The following is a 12571-nucleotide window of genomic DNA, read 5'->3' as shown; positions in this document are numbered from 1 at the left end:
CCAGCTTACTTCAACCGATGGACCAAGGAGTTATCAAAACATTCAAAGCGTACTACACACGGCGTTCGTTTGCAAGTCTGAATGAAGTTATGAGGCAAAATGAGCAATTGTCTATTAAAGAGTTTTGGAAACAGTTGAATGTTTTAGATGCTGTAAGGATTATCCGAGAATCATGGGGCGAAATTTCCCAAAAAACCTTGAATGGTGTCCGGAAAAAACTTTGTCCATCCTTTTTTAAATGCGAAACAGAAACTGATCAAGTTGCTGAGGCAATAGAAGAAGTTGTCAACCTTGCAAGGCAATTAGATTTAGAAGTCGACAGTGAAGATGTCAGAGAGCTGTTAGACACACATAAGAAGGAACTTACAATCGATGAACACATAGAGATGTGTGAGCAAAGCACTACTGAAGAGACCGAAATCTCAGATCCAGTTCTACCAGAAAAGCACATGACAATTGCAAAATTAACAGAAGGTCTCAGCTCAATTAAGAAAGGTTTATAGATTTTGGAGGACACAGATTCTAACGAGGAATGAATTGTAGCCACAAGGCTAGGAATAAAAAAATCATTGGCTTGCTATGAAGAAATTTTGCATGACATTATGCCGTCAGACGAATCTATTAGATTTTATGAAACCATCGACATTGAAATAACTTTCTTTTTTTTATGTAAGAAAACCTACAATTACGATTATATTTCATAAAAAATATAGGTGTTTTTGTAAACCTTTGGTCCCAATTAACTAATATTTTGTATGTTTGCATATATAAATTACATGCAAAATTATACCATGAGTTACGCGAATTCAACTTACGTGCTTTTTGTTGGTCCCACCTACTGCGTAACTTCAGGGTATTACTGTATTAGTTATTTTTTGTTAAGATGACATATTAATGAAATCAGTGTAAACACCAGAATATTCAGCAAAAATATTAGCAGCTGCACTATATATAATATGCAGTAGTAAGACTTATACGTTGGTTAGACATAACTGGTAATTAATTTACGGAATTGACAATGCATATAAAGTAAATAAATTAAAGATAACTTTAATGAATCACTTCTATATTTCGGCAATGTCACATTGCCATCTTCGGGAACATAAAGATATGGTATGTGCACTAAGGAACTAACAAAGCAAATGAGGAAGAGAATAAGAACTAATTTTGTTCCTAAAGTCCTAATGGTGCCCTCTTGCGGGCTAATTTGGTAGTCTTGGCAGTTGGGCTGAAGTTCTCAAAACGAAAGTCTCCCAAATTTGGGGCAGTTTCAAGCACCCAAATTTGTTGAGGTTAGGAACGTTTTTTAGAGCTGCTGAAGATTCTTTGAATAGTCTTTCGTATTTAAACTTGCTGCGATGGATTATTTTTGTCTTCTTCCAACGAATTTTATGGTGGGTATCTAAGGCATGGTCTGCCAGTCCAGAGCGGCTGTACTGGTGAAACCGGATGTAGTCTTGGTGTTCTGAAATCCTGATATTTGTTGTTCTGCCTGTTTGGCCAAAGTAGGACAATTTGCAGCTGCAAGGGACCTGGTATACACCAGGTAGGTCTAGGGGAAGTGGTTGGTCTTTGGTAGAGCGGATAAGGGATGCCAACTTTTTATATGGTCTGTAACAGGAAGTAAGGTCATATTTTTTGAGGATGTTAGTTATTTTTTCAGAGGTGCCCTGGATGTAGGTGATAGTGATAGACTTGGTGTAGTCTTTATTGTGGAGGGGGGTTGTGGTTTACAGGTTTCAGTATTTTTTGGATTTTTTTGGGGTTGTAGCCATTGGCTAAGAAAGTGTTGAGGATGTGGTTTAGTTCCATAGTCAGGGCCTTGTCATCTGAGCAGATTAATTTTGCCCTGTTGTATAGTGTTTTTATCACCCCATATTGTTGTGAGGGGGGGGGGGGGGGTTTGCTGGTGAATGTATCTGCCAGTGTGGGTGGGTTTTCTGTAAACAGAGAAAACCAAAGATCCATCAAGCTGGCAGGTGATGGATCTTTGGTTTTTTTTCGTTTTTTTTGGTTTTCGCGGTAATTTGTTCTCTTAACAGGGTGAAGCTAGTGCGGTTGTAAATGCGTAGAGCTTTCTCGGAAGTGAAACGGTGCTTTAGTTTGACACAATTGGGGATCACTTTGTTATCCCGGCAGCGTTTTAGGAACGTCAGACGATTTATTTGCCTCGATATCTTCAACCTCAATTTGCCGTATTGACGGGCCTTTCGGGCCGACGAAAACAAAACCTTATGGGCGCTAGAGGAAGAGCTTTCTAACACACTCGGCCTTGATCTATGGTCGATACTTCATGACATCTCATGCACATCAGCAAGAAAGGAATTCGAAAAAATATGTAGTCGGCACGTGAAAAAATACGAAAACCTGACAAAGACTTCTACTTCTGTACCCCAGCCACCACTTAACACAGTAGTCAACCTCTCGTCGGCAGTTTTAAAGCCTGAAGCACTCACCGCACTTTCACGTGGTCACAATTTCGCCCTAGCTCCTAAAAGGATACCTGCTGAAGAAATCATGATCCAAATAGAGCGTGGAATTCGCAACCTGCCTAACCACATCGCCAACAACGTGAGACTGGATGTAGTCGGTGTTCTCACTAAAGCCAAACCTCCAAAATCCAACTTATCCAAAAACGAATATACAGCCCTACAAGAATTAAAAAACAACAAAAAAATAGTAATCACCAAAGCTGATAAGGGAAGCGCCACTGTGGTACTTAACCAAAAAGACTACGAAGGTAAGCTAAATTCTTTAATACGAGACCGTACTACTTACCTCCCCATTGAATATAATCCGACCAACTCTCAGATTAGAACTATCCACAGACTCCTTAAGAAAGTCACTTCTTGGCCTGTGGAAGTCACCAACAAACTTAAACCTTATAACTCTAGACCCCCCCGATTAATATGGACTCCCAAAAATACATAAACAAAATGTGCCAATACGTCCCATAGTGGATGGCATTGATTCCCCCACATATAAATTAGCCAAACATTTAGCCAAAACGCTCACACACTACATTGGCAACACACCATCACACATAAAAAACTCGGCCGACTTTAAAGCCAGTATAGAAAACCTCACACTCCAACACACTGACATAATGGTCAGTTTTGACGTCTCCTCCCTATTCACTAATGTCCCACTCAAAGAAACCTTTGAGCTCATCCAAGCCAAGTTTCCTCCCGATATCTCAGCCCTATTTCAGTTCACAATGAACTCAGGCTATTTCTTTTGGCAAGGAAAGTTCTACAAACAGATAGAGGGGACAGCCATGGGTTCACCACTTTCCTCACCCTTGGCCAATTTCTTTATGGAGACATTTGAAGAGGAAAGCCTTAAACTCCGCCCCACAAAAACCCACTATTTGGCTTCGTTATGTGGATGATGTGTTTGCTATTTGGCCACATGGCTCAGATACACTCCACTCCTTCCTAACACACTTAAACAACCAACATCCCAGAGTCCAGTTCACCTTAGAAAAAGAGGAAAACAACACCCTCCCCTTTCTAGACACTTTAATCACCCGCCAGCTTGATGGATCTTTGGTTTTCTCTGTTTACAGAAAACCCACCCACACTGGCAGATACATTCACCAGCAATCCCCCCCCCCCCCTCACAACAATATGGGGTGATAAAAACACTATACAACAGGGCAAAATTAATCTGCTCAGATGACAAGGCCCTGACTATGGAACTAAACCACATCCTCAACACTTTATTAGCCAATGGCTACAACCCCAAAAAAATCCAAAAAATACTAAAACCTGTAAACCACAACCCCCCTCCACAATAAAGACTACACCAAGTCTATCACTATCCCCTACATCCAGGGCACCTCTGAAAAAATAACTAACATCCTCAAAAAATATGACCTTACTTCCTGTTACAGACCATATAAAAAGTTGGCATCCCTTATCCGCTCTACCAAAGACCAACCACTTCCCCTAGACCTACCTGGTGTATACCAGGTCCCTTGCAGCTGCAAATTGTCCTACTTTGGCCAAACAGGCAGAACAACAAATATCAGGATTTCAGAACACCAAGACTACATCCGGTTTCACCAGTACAGCCGCTCTGGACTGGCAGACCATGCCTTAGATACCCACCATAAAATTCGTTGGAAGAAGACAAAAATAAACCATCGCAGCAAGTTTAAATACGAAAGACTATTCAAAGAATCTTCAGCAGCTCTAAAAAACGTTCCTAACCTCAACAAATTTGGGTGCTTGAAACTGCCCCAAATTTGGGAGACTTTCATTTTGAGAACTTCAGCCCATCTGCCAAGACTACCAAATTAGCCCGCAAGAGGGCACCATTAGGACTTTAGGAACAAAATTAGTTCTTATTCTCTTCCTCATTTGCTTTGTTAGTTCCTTAGTGCACATACCATATCTTTATGTTCCCGAAGATGGCAATGTGACATTGCCGAAATATAGAAGTGATTCATTAAAGTTATCTTTAATTTATTTACTTTATATGCGTTGTCAATTCCGTTAATTAATTACCAGTTATATAATATGCAGGTTACATTGAAAAATAACTGAAAACAACTATTTGAGCAAAAATGTTTGAGATTATAAGAAAAAGTTACTTCAGAGTGAATATAATCAAAATAAGTAAGGAAACACATAACATGTAATAGCATTTTTTAAGGTATCATACAACTCTACCAGTGAGACTTCAGTAGAAAGACCAATGGAACATTGTTTAATGTAGTGAATAGCCTTAACATAATTATGCTGACATTACAACATAGTTAAAGAAGAAAGAAATTAAGTGACTAAGATTGTTTACTTGTTCAATGTGAGTCATAGATGATGTAAGTATCCTAAATTAATTTTTGCACTGTTAAACAACACTGTACTTCTTTACAGTAAATAACACATCATCATCACTCCTGGACTATTCACTCTTCAGCATGATCCATGGATGAGTGCAGAAGAGGAGATCATTTATTACATGGAGTTACTCTCATCCGAGCCATGCCACTTGTTTCATAAAAATATGAGTGCAAATGCACTATCAAAAACATATTCCTCATACTTCCTTGAAACGTTGTGATGAGCAACATAAATTATCATAGCAAGAAAGTTTTCATTTATATTTTAATATTTATATATTTTAATCATATTTATCTTTTAAATAAGCACATGTTATCATATCACCTGATTCAAGGCCTACACTTGGCAATGGTGGATTGATAGCTTCAATTGCACATTTGCTAAACAGGAAGATTGGATTGGTATCTGTGCCTGCACTGTAGTTACATACTTTGCATTCTGGATCTAAACTTTTCCCTCCACTTATCAATAAAACCTGCTTATCTTCAGGAATATTATATTTCTTGGCTATAGCAGATTTTAACTGTGCCACACTATGAGAGAAATGGGGGAAAGAGAGAAAAATTAGTTAACTTTAAGTTTTAAACAGCTGTACATTTTTATCAGAACATCATCACAATCCATAAGCACACATTCCCGAAAAAACTTGCTATCTTTGAATTTACAATTGTAAATTTATTCAAATTAAAGTTTTACATTTTATCTTAATTTCTGATAAGTTCAATGGGAATTAACACATCTCCAAATAACTCACTAAGCAAACTAAATACAAAAATTAGAAAATGCCAAAAAATTGTATATTATCTATATCACTCACACAACAACATCACGTACACTGTTAATTGTTATTTAGTCATTTGAGATAATGGCTGATATAACTAAAACATCTTAGACTGATCATAACCAAATAGTAAAAACAATCTAATCACCATTGTGGTATGATATCTTCCTGATCTTTTCTATCTGACTGGCTAATAACTCCATATAGTAATATAAATACACCTGACTAGAAATGAAACATAACATCAACAATACATAAAAATTTCTCAAAAAGCTAGACCCATACATGAGATTTCCAAAGGTCTCACATCCTTTTTGAAAAGAAACTGAGGGCATGCCACTAAGTATTCAATACTCCTTGTTTATATCTTATTGATAGGAAAGAATAGGATAGGAAATATTTGAAAATTGGACAGAAGCAGCACAAAGCTGATTTGAAACATTGAAGAAAAGATAAATCAAGTATTTTGAAATGATTAGCTGAACATACAGTACCTGTATGTTCAGGTGCTGTAAAAATGAATGCCTCAATTCTCCAACAAACAGGTGTGGGTTCAAATTTATGCAAACTGCAAGAATGATTGATATTTGTGAAAAGCTTTAGGTGCTTAGCACGTATCTGCCACTCTGCTTAGTGGGGACCTGAAGTGGCTTGGAGAGAAAAAAACAGCATCATGTTTAGTCACTAAAACAGAATTAAACATAATCTAACCCTTAGCCACTCACAGTATACAAATGTTTCATTGAAAATTCTACCCATTATATAATCGCAATCATTCAAAGGTAGGACTATTATATACAGGGTGTTTCAAATTAAAGTATCCCATTCAGAGAAATCTGTAGAGAGAACCAATAGATGGAACATTCTCAAACTTGGTGGGTACTCCAACCAGATCATGGAGAAAAGATTGTGACAAAAAAAAAAAAAAAAAAAAAAAAAAAAAAAAAAAAAAAAAAAAACACAGGGGGAAATATGGCAATGTGAGTGGGAAAAAATTACATTAATGTCAACATCATTATGGAATGATTCAGAGTCGAAGACAAATGAAGTTATTCAATGATGTTTATTTTGTTCATTTCTTAAAATAATGTGATACAAAAAAACATATAATATAAAGCTGATATGCTGCAGGGGGCTGTCAAGGAGATCCAGATGATCAATGGGGGTGACATTCAATGTATTAGTCTTTGTGCAGGACCAAGTGATACTGCCATGAAGCACTGGTTACAGCAAAATGAAACTGATCCGTAGAAAGGTTTAGCACATAATGTGAGATTTTGTCTTTCGATTCTGCCAGGTGAAGAATTTTGCTCTGATACACATGCTTTTGGGATAACCTCAAAGCCACAGGGATTAAGGTGTGCTAAACATGATTGCCATTTCATAGAAAATGAGCAATTGATTATTCTATCCTCTGTGAAATGTTGAAGCAATAATTGTTGAACTTCACATCCTATGTGGGATGGTGCTCCATTTTGCATCAACATTGTTATGTTTAGGCACTGTCTTTGCTGCAGTTGCACAATGACAAAACTGTTCAATATGTCCTGATAACGTGCAGCCGTCACTGTGAGGGTCACAGGTCAGGTTCAATAGATTTTTTTGAAAACAAACTTGCCCATAAATCCTATCCATACTGTGGAGATGAAGTTCATTGCCCTGCTTACTGGAGGCCTGAAGTGACTTGAAAAAGTTCCATGTTTGATCTCTAGATCAGGGTTTCCTCCAGAGTATGTAAAAAAATAAGTAAAAAAAAATATAATCAATAAAAATTAAAAAACAAAATCCTTAACCTTTCTGGGCTAAAAAGAAAAATACCATCACCTTTAATGGATATAAGAGAGCTTGCTAAAATACATGGAAATTCTCTGCAGCCCATATTTGTGGTGTTTCGATTTATCGTTTCCCCGAACATGAAAATGCACTTCATTAATCCATAGAATGTTCCAAGGCCAATCCTTGTCCATCTCCGTGCCAGCCAGAAATGTCAATGCAAGCATTTATTGGATGCTAGCATCTCCCATGTACAACTCTTGGCTGTAACTGAATTTATGTGGATAGCACTGAAACGTTTTATACAAAGTTCTCCATACCATAGTGTATGGCAAATCTAACAGTCTTGCTATGGCACATGCACTGCATGAACTTACAGCATTCTCATTTGACTATTCAACAATTGCAGTTGTAACGTCTTCAGTCATTTGCAGAATTTTGCCCTCTTCCTGGTTTGGAGCCTGCTGCTTCAAATCAAAAACCTATGCCTTTCTTTCATGCTTTCATTTCTTTTTCTTTCAATCAAAGACCTATGCATTGCAATGCATTTGATGTCAGTGGGACTTATTGCAAAGCTTAGACATCAGTATTCATGAAGTGCTGCTGCTGCAGCATTTTCCCTATGCCTATAGAAACACTTTACAAATAGGACATGCTAAGGCAAGGTGAGACCCATCGCACTGTAGTCAGTCTTGTTCCTTCGTTTATACCGACTACCGTGGTATGCAAAAACTCACGATTTTTCTCACTACAGCACCATATTTCCCCTATTGGTCATTTTTTGAATTAATTTTTTTTTTTGTCAAAATCTCTTCCTCCATAATCTGGTTAGGGTATCCACCAAGATTGAGGACATTTCATCTACTGGTTCTCTCGACAGATTACTCTGAATAGGGATACTTTAATTTGAAACACCCTATATTTAAAAAAAAACAAAAACTATCCACTTTAGTTATCATTATAGCTAATTTTTCTTTATTTTTCGCAACATTTGGTCACTATCTGGTATAAATAAAGATGCGTAATTTTGTTATATCAGCCTTAAGAATAACTGAAGTATAATTAGCTATGTACACTTTGTGCAAGTGATGTTTCTGTTTAGGATCTTCTAATATCACGAGAACAGAACATTGTATCTCACAATTAAGTCCCAACCCTACTCCATGAGGCTGGTTTAACTCCACCTTCAAATGAAATTCCTTATGAATGATCCATGCCACACACACGATTCAATTCAAATCAGGGAGTTATATTTCCAATTGCACTATGCAGGCACTATAAATGCGAGATATATAACTGATGAACAGAATGCGTCAAATTGACATTTTTCCTACTACCTTATGTAGGCATCATGAGTGAGAGTATAGCTCATGTACCATTTTCAGACATTAGCCAATATTTGCACTTAATTTTAGTCAGATGTGTATGGAAATGTTTATATAATGTTCAGTTACTTATTTCTTAATAGTACCAACAGGACAGCTGATTCTTACTATAGCAAACTTGCAGGGAACATAGGAGTATTATGCTAAAGTGAATTTTTTGAGCATAGCATTATATCTGTGGAGAGTTGGTTGGGACTTTTTGGTAGTTAATAACAAACTAAGTGACCAGCTTGTTAATAATGGTGTTTACTATAGAGAGATAGGTAACTGTACTAATTCAGATAAATGTAGGCTATTGTTCAGTTACTTATTTCTTAATAGTAACAAGCATTCAAAAGGGAAGGAGGCTAGACATATTCCAAAGACGCAGTCAAACTTGGTTATAATGAGCACCACAAGACCAATAAAAATTTCCTCCTTAAAACCATTACTCACTATATCAGTGATGAGTTAAACTAATTCCTCTTTTTTTTTTAATTCTCAATAACTAGATTAAAAAATGAAAGAAGTAGCAAAAAGAAAAAAAAAATTTACCCATATCCATTCGTTGTAAAAATGATGTCATGGGAAGCAGAAACACTAGCTTGATATTAGACAAATTTTCAATGTGAAGATGTGCAGGATAGTTATCAACTAACAATAAAATATTTTTCTTCTTTACAAATAGCTCCTTATTCCAATTATGTAACTACTGCATGTAGTTATATGAAGTCATCCATGCTATCTTGTTTGCAGTGTAATCCACAGGAACTTTCCTGATGTTTTTGAAACACCGAGTTTTAACAATTTTCTGATAATAAACAGTTTTTCTTTCTAAGTTAAGGGGATAATAAATCCCTCATTATTTTAAAGCTAGATATACGAAACCTGGAGATCGAAATCTAAGAGTTTCATGCCGAAGAACTATCGGCGATTCCAAGCATAAGTCATCACCTGGGTAGTATAACACTAGGGCAACTTGTTGCAATTGTGGAGCAAGCTCCGTCACTATCCTTAATATTTTCTCATAATGTAAAACGCAGCTCCTAGGAGATGTATTACTGTTTTACATTATGAGGAGAGGTCACTACCCAGACCGGTTTCGACCTTTATTGAGGTCTCATCAGTGAGTAGGTAGACCTGGAATACCAAGGTTTAAGTGAACCGAACTTACATATACCCTACTAACGAACTGCCAGATCGGTGTACCTATATGTTATTATTACTATGATAAAGAGCCAAGAGGCTATTTTTCCGGCGGTGTAAATTAAGTTAAGGGGATAATAAATCCCTCATTATTTTAAAGTCGGATACGAAACTCGGAGATCGAAATCTAAGAGTTTCATGCCGAAGAACTATCGGCGAGTCCAAGCGTAAGTCATCACCTGGGTAGTATAACACTAGGGCAACTTGTTGCAAAGGTGGAGTCACTATCCTTAATATTTTCTCATAATGTAAAACGCAGCTCCTAGGAGATGTATTACTGTTTTACATTATGAGGAGAGCTCACTACCCAGACTGGTTTCGATCTTTATTGAGGTCTCATCAGTGAGTACGCTTGGACTCACCGATAGTTCTTCGGCAACTCTTAGATTTCGATCTCCGAGTTTCGTATCCGGCTTTAAAATAATGAGGGATTTATTATCCCCTTAACTTAATTATGCCGCCGGAAAAATAGCCTCTTGGCTCTTTATCGTAGTAATAATAATATATGAGTACACCGGTCTGGCAATTCATTAGTAGGGGCATATGTAAGTTTGGTGGTATACCGGTCTGTCAATTCATTAGTAGGGGTATATGTAAGTTCGGTTCACTTAAACCTTGGTATTCTAGGTCTACCTACTCACTGATGAAACCTCAATAAAGGTCAAAACCGGTCTGGGTAGTGACCTCTCCTCATAATGTAAAACAGTAATACATCTCTTAGGAGCTGTGTTTTACATTATGAGAAAATATTAAGGATAGTGATGGATCTTGCTCCACCTTTGTAACAAGTTGCCCTAGTGTTGTACTACCCAGGTGATGCCTTACGCTTGGACTCGCCGATAGTTATTTGGCATGAAACTCTTAGATTTCGATCTCAGAGTTTCGTATACAGCTTAAAAATAATGAGAGATTTATTATCCCCTTAACTTAATTTAAGCTGCCGGAAAAAAGCCTCTTGGCTCTTTATCGTAGTTTTTCTTTCTTTTATCAGTTCCCATCATACGTGCAAATACAAACACAATCAAATGAGTCTGATTTTTTTCCGCCAACACATTTTTCTCATTTGAATTGAAATATATTGTCAGGTGTCAAATAATAAAAAAAAGTCCCGTTTTGTTGGTGTTGTGGATGTCTTCATCATTGAAATCTTTCCTCATTTCTCAAACACAGTCAATCCATTCGAATGATCTGTAGAGCAAGATTCTCCACTAATTTTTGCATAAAAATATGTCAGTTTTTAAATCAATCCATGTAACTGTTGTTACATACAAAATTATCACATCCAAATTATTTAGCAATTTTTTCTGCTTGAACCTTTGAGATTGGATTATCTATTGAGAATTCAGCAATTCTTTTATAGTGAACCACTCAAGCAATGCTTCATCGACGTTTATAAGCTCGCACTTTGTAATGTAAGCATCTTTATTCTTCCACAATATCGATATTGTTGAAGAGGACAAAGAAAAGTTTTTACACACCTCAACATTTTTTGCACCATGTTCTAACTTATAAATAATTTTGAAGTTTTTCACAAACCAAGATACACCTTCTTTTAGTAGGCATGTTTCCAATGGAAGGATTCATTTTTAACTGATTTTACAGTCATGGCAGTGTCTGGATAAAGTGAAGGAGGAGGATTAGAAGCTAGATACTGGAGTAGGTGGGTAGAGAGGAATGGTTCCCAAGGACAAGATTAAGCTATGAACCGACCCATAATCTGATGCAGATGTCATTAAAGCCAAGTAAATAGACAAAAATGAAACTCCTTTCATTTTTGTCTATTCCAAGAACTACTCAAGCAGTTATGAATGCTTGCACAGTTACCAAAAATTTTATGGTATATCCATGTAGTATGCTCATTTTAAAAGTGAGCAATTGTATGGGAATATGTGTAAATTAAAATCATTATGGCTTTTTCCTCATTACAATCATGATCTCACTATTTCCATGCTCATTACAGCCAACTTCAACTGTATAAAGAAATTATGAACAAAATGAAAACTTATAGAGGATCAGAAAAGCAGGAGGAGAGGGGAAGAAAAGTGAGTGAGAGGAAAATAAGATCATGAGGATTGCTGTTGCTGGAGTGCAATGGAGAAAACTGGGAAGACTTGCAACAGCAGACAGATCTAACAATGGAGAAAAAAAGTCTTCGGAAAGATACCAGATAATAAACTTAACTTACAATAAAACCCTACTCAACTGAGTTACATGTTACTGACATGAATCATAATAATACCAACAAGTTACATCTAAATATTTCACAGTGTCATCAAAATTACAGGAAAATGGTACAAAGCAAAATAACACAAATGCAAAAAATTGATGTAATATTAAAGAGACATCAGATAAAATAAGCGGATTACTACAAAAATACACCCTCAAAGCCACCTTTAAACCTCCTGCAAAATTAAAGATTACTCAAATCATCCAAAGCCCAACTCCCTCTGCTGGCCCACTCTGGAGTATACTGCATTTATTGCGCCTGTAACATACCATACATAGGGGAAACAGGATGCACAATTCCTATCAGACAAAAAGAACATAAATGACACATTAAATATAATAACTATGGTGAGGCTGGCCTTTCTGATCATGTC

At 36.7% G+C, this 12571-nt stretch overlaps 1 protein-coding gene across 4 annotated transcripts in view; it reads right to left on the bottom strand.

Annotated features, from left to right (window-relative positions):
* Window positions 1-12571, bottom strand: part of LOC150108169 (RB1-inducible coiled-coil protein 1-like) — a 611254-nt gene that overhangs the window by 538630 nt on the left and 60053 nt on the right. For all 4 annotated transcript variants that reach the window (XM_090390625.1, XM_090390624.1, XM_090390626.1 and 1 more), the window contains exon 3: window positions 5172-5380. In XM_090390625.1, coding sequence (XP_090246751.1) covers window positions 5172-5380 — 209 coding nt within the window. The remainder of the gene's footprint in view (window positions 1-5171; window positions 5381-12571) is intronic.

This window comes from Typopeltis vanoorti, chromosome 3, assembly GCF_054136105.1.
Source record: "Typopeltis vanoorti isolate ZY-2024b chromosome 3, IOZ_Tvanoo_1.0, whole genome shotgun sequence".
Lineage (NCBI taxonomy): Eukaryota > Metazoa > Arthropoda > Arachnida > Uropygi > Thelyphonidae > Typopeltis > Typopeltis vanoorti.
This window is presented reverse-complemented; position numbering and strand designations above follow the sequence as displayed.